We start from the raw sequence: 26286 nt of genomic DNA, 5'->3' as shown, positions 1-26286 counted from the left end.
TACAAAAAAAATTAATTAGCATATTTTGCATGTGATGTAATATAGAAAAAAAAAAATGTAAATTCTCTTACACAATTAAAATTTATATAATATTTCAATTGCATACATTTTATTTTTCATTGTATTTAAATATATATTATTTAGAAAAATGACACCCAAATTGATTTGCCCTAGACAATATTAACAGTTAAGACTAATTTGCCCTCTAAGCACAAGACAATTATGGTAATCATCATTCAACAATATATTCAAATAATTAGAAAAAAAAACATTTTGAGGGTTAAAGACGTAAATACATAAGAATTGGGTAGTATATATGCAGAGGCCCTTTAAAAAGTTATAAAAAGATTCAAATTTATTTAATTAATTAATGCACCGATGCACACATGACGTCAAAAACCACTCCCGCGCTATTGCGCCCAAAAAGCACCCGCCCTCATTCAACGGTCCAAATTCTTCCACGTGTCCTCCATCTGTACGGTGCTCTTCGCGCCAGCGATTCCCGATTCTACTTCAGCGCTCCATCTCCCTCCAATCGATTCTCCTCAACGCCTTTCCCATCAAATTCTGCTCCAATCCACGAAATTATGAGCTCTTTCCAACCATGATCTCCCCTCGTCGTCCCCAAGTCCGTGCTGTGAATCGCCATGGATGGCACCTTGCCCCACGGCACCAAAGGCAAGAGGGATGAGTGGAGTGAAGGGGGAGTACTGTCGCTCTTAGAGATCTATGAGTCCAAGTGGCTATTTCGCAATCGCGCTAAGCTGAAAGGTAGCGATTGGGAGGATATCGCTCGCCAAGTTTCGATCCAATACTCTTCTTCGAATGCTCACAAGACGCCTAGCCAGTGCAAGAACAAGATCGAGTCCATGAAGAAACGGTACCGCGCGGAGGCTGCAGCAGCAGCTGAAAACCCGGGTTCATGCTCTTCCTGGCAGTTCTTCGCTCGCATGGATGGTTTGCTTAAGGCCGCCGCTACCCTTTGCCCTAGCAGGCCAAATTCGAACTGTAATCGGAAAAAAAACGTCAATCTGGTTGTTCCAGGTAAGGCGGAGGAGGTTGATGCGGATGCGGGAGATGGAAACTTGCATGAAAGACATCGGGAACATGGATCCAATAGTTCGGGGAAAGGTTTTGTTGGAGAGAAATTTAGTGATGAGGTGAAGGAGAGTGGAGGGAGTGATAGTGATGTTAGTGCTCGGATGTTTAAGGAGGAGGCTGCAGATGATAGGATTTTGAAGAAGCGAAGGAGATTGGGGAATGAGATGGCGGAGAGCATTCAGTTGCTGGCTCAATCCATATTAAAGATTGAGCAGGGAAGGATGGAAATGTTTAGGGATTCTGAGAAGCTTAGGGCGGAGGCGGAGATTAAGAAGTGGGAGATGGAGCTGAAGAGGACAGAGATTATTTCGAAGACACAGTTGCAGATTGCTAAGATAGTCATGAAGAGGCTTTATGGAAAGAGCAATGCGCATGAGGGCTCTCCTTTGAAGACTGAGCTTGATATGCTGTCAAGGAGGGAAGTAATGGTGATTCACATTTTACCTTCTCAACTTACTTTGCAGTAAATCTAGAAGCCAATGCTCTTATGAAAATTAACTCGGGCTAGTTTTACCTTGAAATATTTAAATGCATTTTCCATATATACCATAATACCACACAATTCTAATGTATTTACATATATAACACCTAAACTTCCATATTTACATTTAAAACACCTAAAACATTATCATCACATGAAAAATACCGCCATTGTTATGTTTTTGAACGTGAAATACACCTTTTCATGCATAGGGTAAGTGTATACCACCACACTCTAGGTGTTTGATATGTAAAGACGCAAGAATTGTGTGATATGTATGTAAAATTCCCTATAAAATTAATATCATGAATGCATGAAGCCATAAGATAACATTATTAAGAATATTGTTTATTGTTTAAGTTATTGCTTTAAGGTATGTCCTATTTTATACTCAAGCGTCAGCTTTCTTCATGAATTCCACAAAACATACTCTGCATTGTTTCTTGTAGAAGAAATTGCTAGCTTCATGGAAGTAAAATAGCCAAATATTGTGGGCTTACAATCAACAATCAACAATGCAGTTAATTGATGTGTGGATTCAAGGCATTCAATATTTTTACAGTCGGTGACAAAGGATGTAAGGATCAACTATAGCTGAATATATACACAAAAGTTTACCATCACATTACTACTTTCACTACCACATTGAAATCAAGTTTCTACAAAATCTTAAAAAATGAGAAAATCAATCTTTTTTTTGAGGCATATGAAGATATAAAAAATATCACTTTATTTATGCAAATGACTCTTATGACCCGGCCCGGGGCTTATAATTTACTAAAGCGAGAACATACGGTTGGATGGTGAAATTAAGTTTTATATTGTTCTATTTCTATTACTAATAATTTATTATCCATTTATTAATTAAAAAAGTAACCCAAGGAAATAATTAAATTGAATCAATAAAAAGGTGCCTGTCAGGCTGTTTTAATCGTTTTCTATAAATATTATTTCCTCTAGTATTAATCTTAATCAAAACCTTAATTTGGAAAAATAATAAAACAATATAATGAGTTTTCTAGGATAACCTGGAAGCAATCATACTTTTAAATTACAGTAATTCAAAGAAAAGAAAGCAATATGTATGCAATTTTTAATATTTAATTATAAAAGATCTTATAATAACCTAATGTATGTATTCATGATATTTATTCAATGGAAACAACTTAAACTTCGATATGCATTAAATTTAATTGTATCATTTAATGTTTAATCTTTATTTAGTTTTATTTTATACTTTTAACATTCACATTTGACTTAGGAGTACTCTCAAAATATAACTTTGCACACCTATAACCGATATTCTACTATCACAGCGGTTAACGATCCAAACATCACAAATGTCTGGGATTTTAGTATGCAGGTACATTGACATCCCTTGCCTGTACTGTAAGGGTGTATTCTTCCTTTTAACACACATAAACAAACATTCATATATACACTATTTCAATATTAATTACATATGTTCTTTTCATATATGACAACTTGTACTTATCTATAAAAAATAATGCAACTCTATTAGAATTTAAGACCATAAGATAATCTATTAGATGCACCTTTATTAGAATTTTAAAAATGTCAAGTATTAATCTGACTTATACATCTAGTTAAGGAATAAACTAACATATACATCTCTACTAGAACATAAGGGTCATTTAATAATCAGATATTTTTTTTTAAATTAACTATCATGCAACTATTAAGACAACAATTTTTTTCATGCATACTCCATGACTAACGATATGAAGAAGCACATATGATTTAATTTTATTAATAAAGGACATAATAGTGAAAAATTGTAAACATGAATATGTTTAAAAACATGAAATAGTATTGTAACTTGAAAGCATAATTACTTACCTCAAGCCTGCATGATTTTCTTGCTCTTAATTTTTGTTACCTTTTTCAAGTTAATACCTATAATATGTAACATATATTAATAATTTTATCTCACATTACTTAATCATGTTTTTGTTAATTATAATTAAATTTATACTTTCGTCATTTTAATTAAGTGTTTAAATCCATAAATTTTATGTTTAAGCTTTGCAATTAATACTAATATTAAGTTATATTTATTTAATTTAATTACCTTTTTAAAATAAAACACTAACTTTGCTTAGCTTTCTTCTTTTTTGCACAATCACCAAACTCGATCTTCTTTTAAAAAAAACGATCGACTTTAACTTTTAATTCAACAAATTTATAATTTATAATCACTAATATTAATTTATAGAATTTAATATAACTTAATAACATTTAATTAATTTGAAAAAGAGAATTTATATAATTAAAACCATAAACTTCACTCACAAATCGGTCACACATGAATTTTCTCTTCCTTTCTACATTATGCTAGGGTACGATTCACATGAATTTGTTTGGTTTTGAGGCTCTGTCTTCTCCTCCGGTTAAATCCACTTGCCACTGCTGGCGTCACCCATGGTTGACCACCACTTATCATCAAATTATATATTGATTTAATTTTACCTCAAATTGATCTCCAAAAATGATCACGTACGTTTTTTTACACTTAATCAGTTAATTTTAATACATTTTAAATACTCTATATTTTAATTACATTGCATTTCAATCACTCAAATTTCCTTTTCAGCGAACTAAATGCCCCAGTGCATAGTTCATAGGGTTCTTATTGTGGTTGGAGTAGTTGGAGGTTCCGTCCTTGCTTGCAGCAAGGCTTTCAAGTCCTTTTTCAAGTCATTTATTTTTTATATTTTTCCAATACTATTCTTTTATTGTAGCACATACATTTTAAGTTTTGTTTTTCTTCTCAATTTGCATTTCAATGTCATGTCCATAAGATTCTATTAGCTTACTCTATGAGTCTATTCACTGCAGGATGATGACAATTTTGAGTCGATGAGGTTGTGGTGAGGAGCGAAACATACAATATTTCTATCTCGCTTTCTTTTTTCCCTGTTTCCTTCTTTTATTATATTTTTTATGTTTTTCCTATTTTCTTTTCTGCTCTCCAATGTATTTTTTATGGCCCTTTTTGTTTGTATTGAGAGAGAATGAAAGTGGGAGAAGGGTAGAAAGGATGAGAAAAATAGAGCAAGAGTTAAGAGAGAGAGTTAGAGAGAGATTGTTGCGAGCATACATGAGGGCTTAATCCACAGACACTTTAAATTTGTTACAAGATAGACTATTGCCTATTTCCTTTGAATTTATCACAGACATAAATAATATTGAGGGCGTAATCTAAAATCTTCTATAGAATTAGATGGATTTTATATTTTTAGGGGACATATGCCCCTCAACCAAACTTACACTAATTTGGCTATGAATGATTATGCAAAGATTCCACAATTGTTATGTAATATATGCAGCTCATATAGGAAAGTTCATGCCTAAGTCATGAAGATGTATATGAGCTCTCCAACTTTTATCCATGAAGCTATAAAACAATCTATTAAGTGGAAATCCTTTCGATTTTTGTTTACATACATATCACTTAAATTTTTGCATATACAAAAGTAGCACTTGTGTTATTTTTTTGAACTCATGTATTTATTCGTGCCTTGATCACACCTCTAGGAGATTGATAAATGTGTAAATATGGGTTTGGATTTTATAGTAAATTTTGGTATTTAATAACAATTTGAAAAATGGATGAAATTGTGCTAATTTTGTAAGCAGCAATGTTCTGAGTTCTGTGTATATAATTGCCCCAATATTTAATTCAGTTATTTTTATTTGGTTTTGGTTGAACTAGTTTAACCAGGTATTTTAAATTGGTTATGAATGCATGAATTATCATTTTTTTTGGCTTCTTAGCACTCCATAGCACTCCATACAAAATTTATGTTCTATCTAGATATAATAAATTGTTGCTATTGGTTAGCCTTTGCCAGTATTTGAGAGGAATCGTAAATCCAAACCCGAATAGTTTGGATAATGTTTATACAGTGGTTAATATAACAACTAGATATCCTCACTGTGCGTGCTCGCAAACACACACACACACACACACACGCGCGCGCGCGCGCACACACACACACACACGCACACACACATACAAACACACGCGCGCGCACACACACACACACACACATACATACATACATATACGCATATAGAAAAATACATACACACAGAGCATACATACATCCATATACGCATATAGAAAAATACATACACACAGAGACATACATACAATTATTAGAAAATCTTTCCTGTTTAATTATTAGACATTCCTTCCTGTTTAATTATTTCAGCTAGTTGGTGAAAACTTGAGCACTTTGTTTTTTCATATTATCAGGATTTTTTACAGGGAACTGCATGCAAGACTGACTGGTTTTTGTAAACTTCAGGGTGACTAACTGCTTCTGCTTCTACCCATGAAGATTATGTTCTGCCTTCTCATTTAAAGTGTGCGGACCTATGCTCTTCAATATCTTATCAAGTAAGTGTTTATCTTCACATGGTTACATTTGTTACCTCGGCTATAATTATAGTTTTGCAGTGGATATATGTGCAAATCCATGGTATTTTATGTGGAAGAGATATCCAAAATTACCAATTTAAATATTTATTGGTGGTGATTCCCTTATCTGAGAAGGGATAATTTGCCAAAAGTAGGATTGAACAACACTGAAATGGAAAAAATGTAAGACTATGTATGGCTTTAAATCAATCTGCAATTATACGAAAAGCTGTTATGGGTTGCCAGTTTGCTAAGCAGTGCCATTAACTATTCCTGATGTTGCATCAACATAGTAGATTTTTTAATTATAATAGAAACAATTGCAGTCATGCATAATTTTGATTTTGTTTTTTATTTTTGGAATATTTACATACCTATCACTAAATTCCTATATATTTACATATCTAACACCTAAATTTTAGTTTTTTACATATACGCCACCCTTACCTGTACATGAAAAGGGGTATTCACTTTTTAAAAGTAAAAATAGTGTTATTTTTAATGTGATATGAAACAGTTGGCTTGTATAAATGTACCAAGTAAAGTTACATTACGTAAATGTCCCTTTTTTTCTAGATAATATTTTAATACATTAATCACAATACAATTCAGCACTGATTGGACCTTAGAATTCCTGCCAATCTAAGGTAAACTTAGATAATACCAATTGGCAATCTGCCTCAAGATTTAGATTTTGATGTCCTATTCAAATACAAGGCATTACTGATGCCGCATATCAAGAACACATGCATTATTAGTAAATTTTTTATTTTTTATGGTTAATTGTAATGATGAATTGTTAGTGTAATTTGGGATTAAGTAATGGTTGTAAAGAAGTTTACTAGTGTTTAGGAGCAGTTTATGGACCTTTCATTAGCTTCACAATCTGCTTTGGACAAAAATATCACGCTTTTCATGAGGAAATTTGGAACTTTTTGGGGTAAATTTTTCATTAATGTTTTGGAAGTTTTGCATATCTACCACTTAATTAATATGTTTGTACATATTTAACACCTAAACTTCAAGTTTTAACATATATACCACCTTTCCTTTGCATGAAAAAGATATATTTCACTTTTTAAAAGTTCAAGAAATGCTATTTTTGATGTGATATGAAAGATTTCAGTGATATAAATGTAAAAAGTAAACTTAATTTTTTAAATATGCAAATGCATACGAATTGAGTGTTATGTATGCAAATGCCCCTAATGTTTTTGCAATTTTTTAAAAAGTTTACATACATGCACCCAATTCATATGTATTTACATGTCTAACACCTAAAGTCTACTTTTTACATTTATATTACCCATATATTTCATATCACATAAAAAATACCACTATAACATTTAAAAGTGAAATACAATTTTTCTTGCATAGGTGAGGTATCATATATGTAAAAATTGAATTTTAGGTATTAGATATCTAAATACATAGGAATTAGGTAGCATGTATGTATTTCTTCCTAGTTTTAGTATGTTGAGTGATTAAATTAAATGTTTCATAAGTCTCACTTGTCCTCGCTCGACACCACTTATTTATTTAATTTTTTTTTTTTTTTGAAGATGCTAAAAGGTTAGAAACCAATTAGATCATCTACAATTAGTTTTTCTTAAATACACATTAACCAAACTACCTAACTTCATAGAGCTCCAAATTGTACTCGGAAGATTAAGTAGTGCCAATTTAGTTCACGAGTTTTAAAATGTTTCAATTTCATCCCTAACTATTAAAAATTGTTTCAAATTGGTCCTAAATAAAACTTTTTGTTTAATTTAATAACTCCTCTCACATTTTGAAGGGTAATTCCATCTATGTACAAAATTTCCGAATTAAACACACGGATGGCACGCCAATTCTCACTGGAGGATTCATACGAAAAGCAGTCTCACTTTAAACATAATTCTTCGATGCTCATCCACTTGTGCGGCTTCTCCCCTTTTCTTTCACCATCGACAGAACAAGCAACTCTAGGCACGTACTCATTCGTTGCTTCTTTACTTGACGGAGCATTATCTGTTTCTGTCTCTGTCTCCATCCACGTTGCTTGCGCCGACGACAAGCTTCGTTTCCATTTGAGCGCGACTTCTCCCCTCCTGTTTCACCATCGACGGAGGAAGCAACTCAAGGCGAGTGCTCCGTTGCTGCTTCTCCGCTTAGCGGAGCAACCTCTATCCCCGTCGACATCCGTGGTGTTTGCATGGATGAGAAGACATCGTCTCCATCCGAGCGCCTGCGCATCCCTCTCGACCATCTTTCATTGCAAAGAGAGGGGGCTTCGATCTGTTTCGGTTTGAATTGGAGAAGCTCCAACCTCGATCAAGTAAATACGACACTGTAAGTTTGCGTTGAGGAGCAATTCATCGAAGAAGAAATATGTAATATGTGGCAAAGTAAATTATTTAATTGGATTTAAAAGTAGAAAATGGTGGAGAAATGAGCTTTAAGATTTTGTGATGTTTGCTTTTAATCATATTTGAGCAATATTAATTAGGTTTTAAGCAAGATTCAACCTAAATCCAATAAAACAACATAGTAATTTTTATGCAAGATATATTTATAAATAATTACATAAAAGATAAAAAACCCCTCAATTTCATGTTGCTCACCATTAAATTTAGTTGAAAATATGATTTAAGATCAATTTGTAACAAATTTTAATAGTCTGGGACTAAATTGGAGAAGTTTGTGACTAAATTGGGCACTTGTTAATAGTGAGGGAACTATTTTGGGCTTTACTCTCTTAAAATTATTAAAGACAACAGCCCTTGCATGCTAGGGCCATGTAGAGTGTGTTATTCAAACATAAATATGAGGAAAAGAGAGAAATTAGATATGGTGAAAGAGAGCAACCAAATATGTAAAGTTCTCTAAGAAAAATAATTTTTGCTCCTGTGCAAATTTTCATGTTACATCATCTACAATAACATATGTTTCACTATAACAATGTTTTTTTATGTAAATATAACACTTTGTCTTATAGTTTTTTTATAAAATGGGGATTTACATGCATGCGAAACAATTCTTATGCAATTATATATCTACTGAGTAAATTGCTAAAATAGTCATGGAATATTTACATGAGATTGTTTTAGTCTCATAATTTATAGAAATGTCAAATTATTCTCAGACTCTTTAAATTGGGGCTGAAATAGTTCCCACGGTGGATTATTAGAGCTCAATTTTAAGATAGTCTAGAACTATTTTGACAATTCTATAAATTCTGGGACTAGAATTGCCCCATTTAAATAGTCGGGGACTATTGTGACACTTCACTCTATATCCAATACTTAAATTTTAATATTTATTTATACAACACCCAAATCTTGAACATCACATAAAAATTACCATTAACATTAACTTTCCTAAAGTGAAATGTACCTTCTCATGCCTTTTTTTGATGAGATTGTGATATAATAGTGTTATCCAGTTAGATATCAAAGTTAGGCATTAGATATGTAAATACATAATAATTATGTGGCATGCATGTAAATCCCCCTTCATAAAAATGCACCTATTATGCTTTCAACATTATATTTGTGAGTTGAATCATTTTATGTTACTATGAGATCATTTGTTTCTATATGAAATTAATGTTCAAGTTCAACTTTTTAAGATTATGAAATGCTGATAGAACATAAGATGAAATACAAAATTTATTATGAATCAATTCTTTAAGCATACTACTGAGTATAAAAACAATTGATTTGATAATAAATTACAAATTATCAGAACTGTATGAATGCAATGAGACACTTATTGTTTTGCAATACACATCCCATTTATTAAATTATTTGCAGTTATAAATCTTCATATCATTTCATCTCCTTTGTACCTATCTATCCAACTTTTTATAATTTCCACTTCTTCCTTCCTCTGTTCTATAAGCCAAGTTGGATCTTCTTTTGTAGCAGATCTAAAATCCAAATGATGAGCACCTGAAATATAGTAATTCTTAGCAAATAACATTTGAAGGATTTATTAATCATGGTAGAGTTACCTTAACACAGAGGCATTTAGTTTAGCATTTCTGCAATTAAATATGGAGAAATTAATTAAAATTTCTTCTCACCTTTTTGGGTGACGATTGCAACAATGGTAGATGATATGTTCTCAAGTACCCTGAGAGTTCAAGTTAATGGTGTTAAACTTTCTGTGATGGTTGCTCTTTTGAAGTAGCAGCATTGTAGTTCCAAAAAAGTAAGATTTACATACATCTATGCATTTACATATCTAACACCTAGAATTACAATTTTTACATATATGCCACCTTACCTATGCATGGAAAGAAATATTTCACTTTTTAAAAGTTAAAACAAAGGTATTTTTGATGTGATGTGAAAGATTTAGGTGGTATAAATGTAAAAAGTAAAGTTTAGGTGTTAGATATGTAAATAGACAGGAATTGGGTGGTAGGTATGTAAATGCCCCTATATATATATAATGTTAAATGAACACAATAAGACTTTCAATTCTTACCCTCCTCTGCTCCAAGGGTCTCTCATTCCATTGGAGAATATTATGTTGCTTCCAAATCTCGAAAGAACTTGCTTAATGTTCTGTGTTGTTACAACATGTTAGTATTTTACAACAAATAAGTCAGAGCAAGTTTGAAGTGTAAACGAAATCTAATTCAAACATTAGGAGTGGAAAAAGAATGATAATGAAAAAATATATAAATACACAAGAACCGTAGAATTTTATGTAGATTTGCATAAACGATGGATACGCTCTATAGCTACCATTCCAGATTTCGGGTATGTTTGGCTTTCAAACCACCACCATAATTTTGTTTTGAGGAACTGCTCATTTCTTGCTACTTTCTAGAAAGTTGTGGCAAGAAGATATTTTTTTCATCATGATATGTTAAATTATGGTTGCTGCAAGAAAGCTGTTGGCTAATTTTATATATATATATAATATATATATATATATAATATATATATATAATTCTCATCACACTTTTCTAAAAATTTGTGTTTCCAACCACAACTATATTACCACTTTTATAAAAGCTGCAAAAACCCCAACAGGCCCTTTACTATAATTTTGATTTTGATTGCGGAAAAGTACGAGCTTAGTTGTGCATTTGAAATTGTTGTTGAACATGCTTCTTGCTTTCTATAGCTTTGTAGCTATGCAGCGGTGGACGGTATGGTAGAAGTAACACGATCTCAAGTGGATTTTTATAACTATGTCATGGATTAAAAACTTGTTAAATCTTTTAGAGTTGCACGCACATCCTCGGTAACTTAGGAGCATCTCACATTTCTTCAAAAAACACATTAAGCATTCGGTTATACATGTAAATTTGGCATTTCATAAACTTACATGCTTATCTAGTTTAATTATAACTAATTATAGAGAAGTAAATCAATCAAACTACTTACATGGCCTCCATACTCGGTAGTAATCCAATGGGGCCGAGGTCTCACACCAAAAGTCATCATGCATTGGTCAGCAAATTGTTCATAATCATATGCTGATGGTGGGAACATACTTTCGTTAGAGCAAGTCATTGGCATGACCATTTCTGTGCAAGCCTAAGTAAATAACCAAGAACAAGGGGGGGACGTAAGAAAATTTAAATAAGTTATTCTAAAGAAAAGAAACAGTAAAGTGTGATAATTTAAGACTAAAAGGATGCCATGTGCCCATTCTAATTGCAACAACCATATGCATGAAGATTTATGCAGGTAACACATGAGATATTGGGTTTGATCAAACAATCTTATAAAATCTTAAGATTTTAATCAAAATGCATGGAAATGTCTAAAAAGAGCATTAATACTAGAAAATTACACTCAAGCTTTTGTATTCTTAGTCATAGCCATTGCTTTGCTCATTTTGACATATTGTTGAGTCAGTTTGTTAAACCTTGCATATTATGTAATTTGCAACTTTTGAGCTTAATTTTGTATATTAGAAGCATCATCTTACTTTACAAGCCATCAATTACAACACACTTTTGAGACAACTATTCTTAGGAAGGATGGTCTTATTGTTTATTCTCTGCTTTTTTTATTCCTCTATTCTTTTGGAACTTCCCTGCTCACCTATACTTGTTATACATTACTCCTATTTTAAAATTAGTAAAATTCATACAACATCAAAATATTGTCAAAAATTATTAACCCAAATTGCATAAATAAGGTAGGAGAGGCTATTTGATAGAATAGGAGGATCCGAAGAGATGCATTTAAATTGTATTGTTTGAACTCCGAAGAATCATAGTCTGCGACGACATATTTATGCACATGACATTTATAATAATTTCTCGAAAGGTTTACGTAGGTATCACTCAATTCCTATCTATTTACATATCTAACACCTAAACTTAATTTTTTACATTCACATCACCTTACTCATGCATGAAAAGGTGTATTTCACTTTTTAAAATCAAAATCATGATATTTTTTATATGATATGGAAAGATTTGGGAGGTATAATCTAAAAAAAAACAAAGTTTTAAGTGTTAAATATGTAAGTAGATAGGAATTATGTATGTAAATGCCACTTTCTTGAGGGATGTATATAGATACCACTCAATTCCTATGTATTCACATATCTAACACCTAAACTTCAATTTTTACATCCATACCACCTTCCCCAATTTCTTTTTGTTTCATAATATGACTTGGTGAAATGCTTGCTCTGCTGAAAATATCTAGGTAGAATCAAATCTGAAATCTGAGCTATAATATACCTGCCAATTCCATACACTAAGCCCATGGGAATCAGCTTCATGTCCTATATCAAAGCAAGACTGGCTTCCTGAATAGTTGTAATATAGGCTTGCAGCTGAAAACACTTTGGTCAGTATATCAACCTCTGGTGGAAATCCATCTATTATTCTGCACATCTTTAAAAGAAAAAGGAGATTTGCAATGCTTCTAAAAAATTACAGATTGAAAAGACATTAAATCCTTTTTTTTTTGTTCCACTGAAGGATTATAATATATATATTTAGTTTGAAGGGAGATTTTGATACATACCACTCAATTCCCATGTATATTTACATATCTAACACCTTAACTTCAATTTTTACATATATATCACCTTTCCTGTGAATAAAGTGTGTCTCACTTCTTAAAGGTTAAAGTATTGGTATTTTTATGTGATATGAAAGATTTGGGTGGTATGAATATACAAAATCAAGTTTAGACATTAGATTTGTAAATATATGGGTATTGGGTGGCGTCTATGTAAGGAGAAATTATTTCATACGGAGTACGTACACAGCTCTACTTGCGGACTCCAATAAAATGCCGTCACATGGAGGTTGTTGTGGGGTTATTGACGTGAAATCACAGAGATTATTGAGAGATTATTGGGGGTTTATTCGAGGGTTATTGCGGAGGCTATTGAAATGGAACCGCGGAGGTTATTGGAGGGTTGTTGGAGTGGAACAACAGAGGTTATTGAGGGGTTATTGAGACATTTTTGGAGTTAATGCTTCAATAACCCCTCAAAAACCCCCAATACCCCGCCCAAATAATCTCCGCAGTTTCACTCCAATAACCTTCACGGTTTCGCTTTAATTTTTTTAGGTGGGCCCGATATAACACACATGGCGGCATATTGCTGGAGTCCGCACGTAGAGCTGCGTATGTACTCCGTATGGAATAATATCTCCTATGTAAGAGACCCTAGCGTGAATGTTTTGGATACTGTATAGAATATAACTAGAACTGAAAGAACTGCTGGGACTAAGTTACCTTTTGAACTGGATTGGCAGGCAATTGTCTAATGAAATTTGCTTCTACTGGATAATCAACCATGGCCGAATATACAAATGCTTCCCATAGCCAATTTCGTGCTTCATATACTGAATGAAGATTTCTGCACATTAAGAGTATATATGCTTCAGGAAAAAAAAATTAAAAAAATATATTAAAGTGCTTAAGTAAAGGTTTAAAATGTAAAAAAGAAATATGGATAGGCACCAATTGATGTGAACCTTTGGCATGAAAATCTTGGTATCTTTTACCTTATGGTACTTATGTTTGAATTTAGGATGCATTTGGTTTTTTGAAATTAGGAAATATGTTTTAAAATGATGAAATTTATCAAATTACCATCTTATGAATGTACTTAAAAACTAACATTGATTTAAATTATACAAAAATCTGCAAAACTCTCTTGAGTATGATAATCTCATTTTTATATTTGAAATGGATCTTTTTTTAATGCTAATGTTCTATCTTCGAAGTTATTTATATAAGGTGCTAAACCTGTTGAGATGATATCATAATTTGGCCCTCTGATCATGCTCTCAAAGGAATACTAATAAGAATGGCAGAGAATTGAGTGTTTTATGGCAATAATTATAATAGTTCATAAATTAATGAGGTGGTTTTAATTTCTCATAAATTATTGAGATGACATGAAGTGACAAGGTGTAGTATTGTTGAACTCATTGGAATATCGATGCAAGTGTAATTTATAGAGGTAGAATTGATGAGAATTAAGCTTTTTAACTACCCCTTTAGCAAATGACTGTATGTTATCTCCTCTAACACCATAAACATATCAAAGTTTATAAGAATTAAGCTTTTTAACTACCCCTTTAGCAAATGATTGTATGTTATCTCCACACCATAAACATATCAAAGTTTATAGTTGAATTTCCTGAGCTCTTGATAGGCTTTCATTCTAATTTGTCTAATTCTTTTAATAAACTTATCATGTAGTTTTATTATGATAAAAATATCCAGAATCGACTGCGTTCCTATCTCAATACTAAAAAAGTATTTTTGCTTCTAGTTCTTTGATTTCAATATGTTGTAGCAGCTTCTTCAAAATTTCCATATCTTACAAGTCATTACCTGTCATAACAATGCTAATGAAAATTTCCATAAAGTCACGTGTTTGAAAAATAATAAATGATCAACTTGACGTTGTCTGTATTTTACATTTTGCACTACATTGACGAAAATTTCCATGATTGTCATCCTTCTCCTAACTTCTAGAGCCTGTGGTTCACAAGGTAGTTGTTAGAGAAGATAGATGGCCAGTACAGTTTTAACAGATGATAGTTTAGTTTTATTCAGTTCCTTATAGTCATGGCGACGCTGGAGCGTCCTGCGGAATCGCGGGATCCGACATTCTGCGATCTCCTTTTTTGGACTTCTGCGATACCGCGGAACTGGAGGTTTCAGCGATCGCTGGAGCGTTTCGTTATCAAATTCACCAGGAATTTTTACCTTTTATGGTTTATTTCCTATTTTTTTATTTCTAAGTTTTTTTAATTTTTTAATTTTTTGCTTAATTGACTATTTATATCTTATTATTTTTTGATTTGAGAACTTTTTGCTTAGTTTTATATATTGTGGAGATTATAATCTCTGACGGGTGACATATTCCCTTTCTTTTGAAATCATATGTGTGTATCTTACTCAGGAATACATTGTGGATCCTCGTTGTTGTCTGCACCTCCCCATTTTATTGTTCGACCGTTGTTTTGAGTTTGTATAGCCGCTGACCACCTTCTATCCCCTTTCAAATGCCACAATTTTATTGTTCGACCGTTGTTTTGAGTTTGTATAGCTGACCACCTTCTATCCCCTTTCAAATGCCACAAGTATCTCATATTTTCACTTCTTTGTTATTCGATAACCACTTTCTTGCTAAATCTGTTTCTCAAATACCTTCTAAGAGCCCTAGAATTGCCATGTGATATAAGAGCTCGACAAATCCTATATTTTTTGTCTTATGTTTTCTACACCTAAATCTAAAATTTTATATAACCTAAATCTTTACCAAAAAGCCGCCATGATACCTATTACCAAAACTCTAAGTACTCAGGCCTCGACCATCATTCGACTCAAAAAAAATTGTCTCGTCGTCACCCACCAAGCTCTAACACTAAATTGCATTTTCCTTTTATATCGAGACTTTCATTGGAAGACGAGATGCCATGACGCTAAGGAGATAGTCTCAACGAGGTATTCAGGAGATCACTATAGAGGTTATGCAACGAGAAATCATTCAACTGAAATAAAAGCTTGTAGCCTTTCAGAAGAGAGAACCTGGTGAGGTTGCTCATAGCCACAACAGTGGCTGGTAAGATCGATAAGTAATTTTTTTCCACCAAGAAGCTTCGAGTGATGAAGAGTTGATGTAACTTCAATTTGAAATTGAATTAGAGAAGCTAAGATTTTGGGGCAAAGGTGGATTTATCGGATTTTACGGCCGTATGGATCCAGACGAGTTCATTAGGTGACCTCATTTGGTGGAATTAATCTTTCAATACAATGATGTTCCACTTGAAAAAGGATAATGCTAATTGTCATCAAATTAAAAAAAGTGTGTATCTATATTAGAAAAAAATTAAAGTGCGTGCGTCAGCATGAGAGAAAAAAATAAAATCACTACATCTAAGATGAAAAAAAATATGATGTGCAAGTACCCGCAAACACATTAGAGACATGACTTGTTCTTGGACTTCATCACTTACGACAAAAAAAATATTAGCAGGTGAGAATACAGTCGAGTTCGAGAAGTTTATGTTGAATATGAATTGGTGGAGCCCGATGAGAATATCATAGCTTGATATATGGGGGAATTGAGATCGTCCATTGGCAAGTGGTACAGTTAAAAATTTTATTGGATATTACAGGATGTTCGACCCTAACCCTACAACACAATAATATCACGTCACCCTTCAAACAGTGTTTAGCCATCGAAGCAGACAACAAGAGTACAAACATTATAGTTGTAATAACTGAAAATTAAAAAAAAAAAAAAAATAATAATAATAAATTTAATAGGTTTGTTGTTTCGAACTAATCGCCTCAATGATTTCTTCCTTTAAGTATTAGACATTTCTTTCGAACTGGAGGAAGGAATAGAAGAGTGAGTGAGAGATAGATATAGAGAAGAAAAAGAGAGAAGAAGAGTCACAGAGTGATGGAAAGTGGTTCAAACCTTAGAAGAGCTAGTGCCCTAATCAATTGAAAGAAGGAAAGGTCGAATGACCTTGTTGTGCAGAAGAATAGAAGGGAGGTAAGTCGTGTCGTGCAAGAAGAGGCATAACACTTCTAGGATTGATACTTGCGGCTCTTGTGCGAAGGAAGACGGTGAAGCCCATAGTGAAGGTGCCCTTTTCACACGTACATTTGGCTCGATTTCGTTTGGTGTGAAGGAAGAAGCGTCTCATGAAAGAATGAACCTCATTGAATAAAATAGAAGTGGTGCCCTAGCTGTTTGAAGGAAGAAGGAAGAGAGGAATGAGCTCTCTTGTGTGGGTATAGAGCTGAATCAAACAGCTTGGTTTGCAAGAGAGGGGCTCGTAATCTAGGAATAAGAGGTGTATGAGTAGGAGGTTTAAGTGTAAAACATGACATCGTAGGCTATAATAAAACTTTACGTTCGTAATTTGAGGAGTCAAACTGAATTAGGGAATGAGTGGGAGCTTTAGTATGCTAATTTATGAATTTAATACTTATGTTTTAATTATTAAATGTTAATAGTATGGTTAATTAAATCACGATTCAAACTATAAAAGTTTCAAATTAGAAGGAGAAACCTTGTGTGCAGGGAAGCAAATCAAGCCTTTTAAGGTAAAGGTTTATTGGTTATCTATTTTATTCAAAGCAATTATTTAATTAGAAATTTTTGTGTTAAAAACAAAGCTATGACTTTAACTAGGCGATCATTGTGGTCGTATAGAAGACGTGATTCGAGAAAACGACATTATGATTGAGGTGAATACTCATGTTTTTATGCTATAGTAATGTTTTGTTTCTTATTAGTTATATTTATATCATTATATACCCATAATTTATGATTTCATTGAATTTTTCTTCATATTGTAGGAATGACATGTGTACTTAATATTGTTTAAATTATCATAAATATTTAACATTATATAAGTTTATTGGTTGTTATACAAATGAGTATGAAATAATCATTATTATATAGTGATTGTTATAGTATGCTTGTGCATGCATGATTGATTATGATAGAGTTCATCTCCTTGTGGTACTAATAGTGGGAGACTAAGATGTTCGCGCATGTAAATGAAAAATGATATTGATATTGATGTATCTTAAATTATAATTTTAGACGGTGCTCATGTGACAAGTGTAAATACAATGATACAGATATGAAATAGATATTGTATGACATAATACATGTTTTATTAATAGATCATATTCATAAATTTAAACTGTCAAATTATGCTAATTTATTACCAATTTAACTGACATGTATATTGGCTTCTTTTTTATTGTGTTATTATAGTTTAAGAGTATGAGAATTCATTGTCTATGATTAACTTGCTGTTGTTTTAAACTAACATTTCAGATTTAATTGATTGATTAAAACATGAGTAAGAAAATATAAAATAATTATTGAAGACATGGACAATCAAAATTGAGTTAAATTTAACTATATTATTTTAATTTATTTTATATGTCGACTCTTTTATTTATAAAGTATTAGTTATAGAAAATGAATGCAGAAAAAAATTTAATTTCCACCATTTGACTGTTTGTATCAACCTTAGTTAATTTCAAACCACAAGCCCTGTCGCGACAAACGTGGTATCATACCGAAAGATTTAGCCTTAAATAATACAATTTTGATGAAAAAAATTAATAGGATATACAAGCAAGTTTTATAATAATCAAATTGAAATTTTAAGTTAATACTAATTAGATAATTATTTTTAGACAAATTGATGCGCCTGAGATTATAGAATAGGGAAGTCCAAAAAGAAATGGAAAAGCACCGCCTGCTATAACCATGAAAACAAATGCCCTGATCATAGCGGCGAACAAAAAATTGATTCAAGAGTTCAGACTATAGCTTAGTGGGAGTGACACAATTGTTGTAGATAAGTAATTAAAGATATTTCAAAATCTGTGTTCACCTTTGTTCAAGAAAAAATGAAGACCCGATATAAGCGGAGAACTGGTTGATGATAGAAAAAATACTAGACAACATAACATGTTTGGATGGAAGAAAAGTACTATTAACTACATTTATGTTGGATGGAGAAACATAAAGGTGGTGGCGTGGGCAGCGTTAAGACAATCTAGGGAACATACAAAATATGATGGTAAGTTGGGAGGATTTTGTAGATCTTTTCAGAGAATGATGTGTGAAAATGTAGGGCAAGTTCATCAAGTTGGTGTAGGAGAAAAGACAGTTATGCAGTATAAAACAGAGTTCAATGCATTATCGTTGTATGCATCACAATTGATACTTATTGCAGAAGAGATGCTACATATTCTTTTTTGGATTAAAGGTTTTGATCAGGCATTCATTGATGCATTGGGGGAATGATGACTACTTAGTGTTAGTGGGGTGAGCTGGACAAGTAGTGATTGACTTTCAAATGTTCAGAAGCGTAAGGAGACACACGAGAGAAAGAGTTTTAATCAAGGAGAGCATGTTGATCACTCAAAGAGATTCAATGGGAAAAAAAACCCAAATTCAGTTCTGATAGATTCAGTGGTGGAACAATTCTGAGTATTGTAGTCGCTTTTGTCAAATATAGGAATAAACATAAAGGTGAATGTTTGATTGCCTAAAAAATATGCTACTGATGTTGTCATCCTAGTCACATAGCAAGATACTGCCCTTCACCTGGTCAGAAATCATCAGAAGATGAGAAACTAAGTAGTGCTCCTTCTCAGAAGACTGCAAGTGGGCAAAGAAGGATAGAGTCAAAGCTTCGACTCCTATTCAAGGTCAACCACGACAACTGGTTCCATCTCAAGTTTATACCCTTACACATAGAAAGCTTGAACAGACTGTTGCTGATGCAGATGTTGATGCTACTAGGGATTGACAAGTATTATGTTTTATCGCATGTTATACACCTATCACTCTACTGTATTTCCTTTTCAAAGGATGTGTGTTTTTATTATATTACCTTGCTTTAGATATGATGTTATCATGTTTCGGTAGATGAAGGAAGTTAGTTGAGTTATCTTGCATTATGTTTTTATTTTGTTGAATTAAATTTTGATCTTAAAGAATGAAATATAATTTTCTTAATAAAAAAAATATATAATTCATTTTTTGCTTTCAATGATTTGAGATTTGAAGTAGAATTGCAAATTTTAAGGATGAAATTTTTAAAAGGAGAAAATGTACTAAATGTAGAATTGCAAATTTTAAGGATGAAATTTTTAAAATGAGAAAATGTACTAAATAATAATAATAATCTTCGAACGGTGGGAAGGAATATAAAAGTGAGAGAGAGAGATAGAAATAGAGAAGAATGAAAAAGAAGAGGCTGAGAGTGACGGAAAGTGTTTAGAACTATATAAGAACTCGTTCCCTAATCAATCGAAAGAAGGAAACGTTGAACGGGCCTATTGTGAAGAAGAATAGAAGGGAGGTGAGTCGTGCTGTGTAAGACGAGGTATCACACTCCCAGGGTGGGTTGATGCTTCTGGCTCCTGTATGAAGGAAGACGATGCCGCCCGCAGTGTGGTGTTCTTTTCTCACCTATACGAGGCTCGATTTTGTTTGGTGTGAAGAAAGAGGAGCAACGAATGGAAGAGGATGTTAAGAAGTGACTCATGCAAGAAAAAACCAAGCCGAAGGGAAGAGAAGTGGTACCCTAGCCGATTGTAAGGAAGAAGGAAGAGAGAAAGGAGCTCTTGAAAGCAACTATAGAGTTGAATCGAGCAACTTGTCTTGCAAGAGAGGGGCTCGTGTGTAAGGAAGAAGGAAGAGAGAAAGGAGCTCTTGAAAGCTACTTGTCTTGCAAGAGAGGGACTCGTGTGCTGGGAAGAAGAGGTGTGCGGGTAGGAAGTTTTAACTATAAATTGTGACACCATAGGCTATAAGGAAACTTCACGTGTGCAATTTGAGGAGCCAAACCGAAAGCGGGAAGGTAAAGGTGAGTTTTGTCTTTAGTATGTTAATTTATGAATTTAATACAAATGTTAATAGTATCGTTAATTAAATTAGAATTGAAGCTGTACAATTTTCAAATTGGAAGTTGGAAGCTTGCGTGTTAATTTTATTTGAGGAAATTATTTAATTAGAAACTTTTGTGTTAAAAATAAAGCTATGATTTGAATCAGGCGATCATTGAGATCGTGTAGAAGACGTGAATTGAGAAAATGACAATGTGATTAAGGTGAATACTTATCTTCTTATGCTATGATAATATTTTGCATCTTCTTACAAGTTATATTTATATTACTGCATACCCATAAATTATGATTTTATTTTTTTTTTTTTTGTTCATATTGTAGGAATAATATGTGTACGTTTAAATCATTATAAATATTGAATATTGAATGTTATACAAATTAGAATGAAATAATCATTATTGAAGTATATTAAATGTTATACAAATGAGAATGAAATGATAATTATTATATAGTGATTGTTATAATATGCTTGTAAATATATGATTGTTTATGATGAAGTTCATTTCTTTATGGTACTAGTTGCATGATGCGAATGTAATCATACATGAGCATATTGATTTAGGACAACCAGAAATGAGGTAAATTTAATTGTATTATTTTAATTTATTTTATATAATGGCTCTTTCATTTATAAAATGTTAGTTATAAAATATAAATATTAACAAAAAAAATTTAGTTTCCACTGGGTCGGGTCGTGATAAGATCACCTTAGTAGACCTCTCTCGAGGAGAAACTAATACAGAGTGGAGAAAATGTTAAAAACCACTAACACTCTCAGATCCGTCCCAAACATGTATAGTTTAATAGATTTATGTTTAAAATTTAAAAGAGAGTTTGAATATTTTTAATTAGTTATAAATCTTTTAAAATATCCTCACATTTCTCAAAGGAACAAATTTATGTTTTGGGTGCTATGTACGTAAAAACCTCTAATTTTTATAGCATTCTTTGATTTTATGTGCGAGCATTAGTGTTTTGGTCGAAACATATGCAAGAATTCAAATTTTTATAATTCACGCTCCTTAGTGTATTATAACTTTTTGTGCACTTATCATGCTTTTTAATTCATTTGCACGTTCGTGAGAGTAGTGAAAACTCAAGTCTATATTGCTTTTAATCCATCCAACATTATCTAACATTATGTTTGTGCACTTAGCATCTAACATTATGCAACATTATCTAACATTATGTTTGTGCACTTAGCATGTTCGTTGAAGCAAATGCAAACATTCAATATTTGATGATATGTACATCTTCAGAGCATTTGCATTGTGCATTGCACTTTTTTTCATGCATTCACATAGCATTTGCTCATTTGTATTTGTGTAATGCATTTACATGCTTTTAAAAACATTAATTGAGCTTGAAAGTTATGCCATATAGATTGAGAATTTTAAGTTTTATTATTTGTACGATTATTTTATTATTAAGATGCGTGCAAATATTTTATTTTGAGTTTTTGAGACATCTTCTGTCCGCTTGCATGTACGTGTTACAAATCCTATGGTGTATATTGTAAGTTAAAATCTATCATGTATTTCAAGGTAGTATTCATTCTTTTGTCATCACATGCTTTGTATATTTGTGTGATAAGCCCCATATAAAAAAAAATCATTTCATCACTCAATTTCACTTGGTCTCTTGTGTGCAAGATAACATTGTTGGAGACTATTTTTTCGTGCTCGTAGTTGAGCTTTCAAGTTCACTTTAAATCCCTCTTAAAACGATTGTTTGGCTTGCTGAAAAAGAATTGTAATGTTAAAGGAATATATTTAAAATACTTTAAAATTATTTGGTTTGGTGTAAATTAAATGCATAAATTTACATTATTTCGTTTGCTTCGAAGAAAAATGAAATCAATATAAAATATGCTCAACGATAATGGCACTGGTGACCAATTGTTACGAGGGTTGAAGCGAGCGACGGGCGGCAAGCACGCAGCCACAATTATTTAACTTCATCATAATTCTCAGATTAAAAATACGGTAAAAGTTGGTGAAAACTTACTCGCATGTTCTGAATAATTTACTAAGCTCAGAAAGCCCATTTTTCATTGAAAACCACATCAGCTCATCCCAACCCTTCTTTATCACTGCAAAGCAGTTCATGCTCTCATCCTGCATATGCTCATCAGCCAGGACCAGAAAAATGTTAGTGGAATAATCCTCAACAATGCTTAAAAAAAATCATGATAAAATCACAATAACTAAATACAAATATTATGAGTTAAATTAAACATAAAAAATAGCTTGATTCTTGTGAAAATACATATTTACATATGAGTCCTTACCATTTATAAATATACATTTATGTTTCATACATAAATTACATGTAACCTAAAAGAAGAAATATATATATATATACATATAGAAAAGACTTCAAATCAATCTTTTTCGACTCGGCTGGAGTTTGGTTTAATTCAAAATCATAAATTTTTTATTCTACGATTTATATACATACCTCTCAATTCCTATGTATTTACACATGCAACAACTAACCTTCAAGTTTTACGTGCATGCCAACTTATCTATCATGAAAAAGTGAATTCACATTTTAAAAGTTAAAATGATGATATTTTTGATCTGACATGAAACATTTGGGTGGTGTAAGTGTAAAAAGTAAAGTGTAGATGTTAGATATATAAATACATAGGAACTGGGTGTTATGTTAGTAAATTCCTCCATTTTATTTTAGCTCGTTCGACTCGATTTATTCGAAACCATTGAAACAGATCAATTTCTTTGATGAAATTAAAAAAAATCATGATATAAAAAAATAGGGCCATTTACATATCTAACACCCAAACATTCATATTTACATGCATAACATTCGAACTTTAATATAACATTAAAAACATTGAATGGGTTTATGACACCATGGTGTCAAAAATGCAAGTATCACTTTGGGTGTTAGATATGTAAATATTTTAGAATTGTGTGGTATTTATGTAAATTTTCCAAAAAAAGAAATAAGGCAAAGATTGTACCTTATAGTCCTGAGATGTGGCATCATAGAAACTGCTCCATGGAGTAATGTCATCAAACTGCAGTATAGGTGCAGATGATGACAAGGCGCCAATGGCTATCTGGGGGTACTTCAGCCTGAACCATGCAGCCAGCACTAAATGCAAAAAAGTAAACTTTTTTTAGCATTTATAAATAGAATAGGGGCATTTACATGCATACCCAGGTCTTATATAATCTCTATATCCAACACAAACTTTTCTTTTTACATTTATACCACCATAAATATTTCATATCACATATGTATTGACTCACTTCCTCCATAGGAGCCTCCGAAAACTACAACTGGAGATGATTCTGCAGAAAGGTTCTGCTTCAAGCTCCTTATGAGCACTGCATAGTCCGCCAAAGCCTGTGCTGAGTTCAAGTACCCTAAATTCTCTGCGGATTTAAACGACTCTTCCCCAAATGGCTTCGAAACTCCATAATACCGGTGCTGCAGGTTCACACGAGACTGTTATGATAAAATGATTATATTGCACACAATTCTTATTTATTTACATATCTCACCCTTAAACTTTCATATTTGCATTCACAGTACTCTGTTGCATGTCTAAATATAAAAGTTTTGGGGTTAGATATGTAAATACATAAGAATTATGTGTTGTGCACGTAAATGCCCCTAGAATAGTGCTATTTATAACTTATTGGTTAGAATATTAACTTTCTTGCAAACAAGCAATATTTCATTCCAATCCTTTTGAGTCTATATTCTCTCCCAACCCAACAATAGAACATCTAAGGCTGTGTTTGAAACAAAAACTAAATCCAACGGAAGCTAAGGCTGTGTTTGAAACAAAAACTAAATCCAACGTTCGCGAATTTTTTCGTGTTTCGTCTCTTTTAGGACGTAAATTTGGATTCAATAAATCCGATTATGAGACGGATTTAAGGATTTCTTCGTATTGGTGCTCGTGAGTTCATCTCCGTCGCACCGGAGATCGGATTAACATAAGATTCATTGGACAGAATTATACATATTCATCAAACTAAAAACATGAAAGGAAACCATATCATTTCTGAACAAATTTCAGAATAAATAAAACCATGAAAATCAAAATTAAGCTTATATACCTCGATGAAGACAAGCAGTGCCCTGAACTTAGGCGCAATGTCCATCATGAATCCAGTATTAGCAGCAAACCACTCAATGTCCCCTTCGTTGCCCGTATAAACAAAGATTGGCTCTCCTCTCTCCCAAAACGTGGAGTTCAGAAGATATTTCTGATAGAAAACGCCATAAGACCTCCGGCGATAAGCGAAATGATCCAACTCCTGCGGGAAATAATGAGCAATGTATGGAAGATTGGGGTATTTGTTTGATTTGGAGATTAAGCTCTGAGCCGCTCTTGGAAGAAAGAGCGGAAGCGAATGAGCTGCTGTTGAGATGAAGATGAGAGGGAGGAGGAGGAGGAGGAGGAGCTCCATGGCGGAGAAATTGGAGAGACTGAAAGAGATTTTGTTAGTGGGTTTGATGGGAAAAAGCTGCCACTCAAAACAGCGCTCATCCGTCTGCTTTGTTTGGGCCGTTCTGAGTGCTTATCTGTCTGGGGGAGGGGTGAAGAGGACAAATGGAACTACTCAATAGGGTTTTAAATTCAAACCTTTGAAAAATTAGATTGGATTTTTGTTTTGTTTTGAAAAATGACTGTTTTTTATTTTGTTTTGATAGAAAGAGAGACCTCTCATACCCTTCATCATGAGGTTGAGGATCTACAATCATATATTTCAAGAGCATCCCGAAAGACTATTTCAGTAATAATTGAGTTGTTTGTCTGATTACGATGATTCATTATCTGTCAAACAACGTAGTCTCATTTTCTGAACAAGAGTTCCTCAATTAAGAATCGATTGACAATCAGATTAGAGCGGTTGACCCGCAAAATCATTTGTCTACTTTGTTTGGGCCGTTCTGAGTGCTTATCAGTTTGGGGGGAGAAGAAGACAAATGGAAATAAAAAAAAAATTTGATTTTTCTACTTAATAGGGTTTTAAATTCAAACCTTTTGAAAAATTAGACTGGTTTTTTGTTTTGTTTTGAAAAAAATTAGATTAGTTTTTTGTTTTGTTTTGTTAGAAAGAGAGTGGATCTATAATGATGCATTCCAATAGCATCCCGGAGGACTATTTCAGTAAGGGTCGAGTTGTTTGTTCGATTCCGGTGCTTATCATCTGTCAAACAGCGTAGTCTCATTCTGTCGACAGGAGTTCCTCACCTAGGAATCGATTGTCGACAATCAGATTAGAGTGGTTGACCTGCAGAATCATGTTGAATGAGCCAAACCCGTATAAAGCCGAAGATGATCAGACATTATCGAACTAAGTCTCGCTGAT

At 32.8% G+C, this 26286-nt stretch overlaps 2 protein-coding genes across 6 annotated transcripts; one reads left to right on the top strand and one right to left on the bottom strand.

The window, feature by feature from the left end:
• Window positions 1-537: 537 nt before the first annotated feature.
• LOC110023184 (trihelix transcription factor ASIL1-like) lies at window positions 538-24296 on the top strand. Of its 5 annotated transcripts, none has more exons than XR_002293864.1 (3): window positions 538-1529; window positions 5877-6008; window positions 24219-24296. XR_002293864.1 is itself a non-coding variant. In XM_020722476.1 (2 exons), exons 1-2 carry the CDS (start codon window positions 648-650, stop codon window positions 5923-5925), a joined length of 891 nt encoding a protein of 296 aa, XP_020578135.1. In that variant the 5' UTR covers window positions 538-647; the 3' UTR covers window positions 5926-6274. The 5 variants fall into 5 exon arrangements, 2 of the variants coding, with proteins under 2 accessions (XP_020578135.1, XP_020578121.1); XR_002293870.1 differs by lacking the exon at window positions 24219-24296 and adding an exon at window positions 15429-15513; XM_020722476.1 differs by lacking the exon at window positions 24219-24296 and having other exon boundaries at window positions 5917-6274.
• On the bottom strand, window positions 9716-25502 carry LOC110023173 (lysosomal Pro-X carboxypeptidase). The gene is made up of 10 exons (XM_020722451.1): window positions 25027-25502; window positions 24208-24388; window positions 23916-24049; window positions 22937-23046; window positions 13745-13868; window positions 12733-12888; window positions 11417-11569; window positions 10506-10585; window positions 10099-10148; window positions 9716-9964 (listed from the first exon to the last, which is right to left on the bottom strand). Exons 1-10 carry the CDS (start codon window positions 25378-25380, stop codon window positions 9837-9839), a joined length of 1470 nt encoding a protein of 489 aa, XP_020578110.1. The 5' UTR covers window positions 25381-25502; the 3' UTR covers window positions 9716-9836.
• Between the last annotated feature and the right edge of the window lie 784 nt (window positions 25503-26286).

The sequence above is a fragment of the Phalaenopsis equestris genome, unplaced genomic scaffold (genome assembly GCF_001263595.1).
Source record: "Phalaenopsis equestris unplaced genomic scaffold, ASM126359v1 Scaffold000002, whole genome shotgun sequence".
Classification (NCBI taxonomy): domain Eukaryota; kingdom Viridiplantae; phylum Streptophyta; class Magnoliopsida; order Asparagales; family Orchidaceae; genus Phalaenopsis; species Phalaenopsis equestris.
This window is presented reverse-complemented; position numbering and strand designations above follow the sequence as displayed.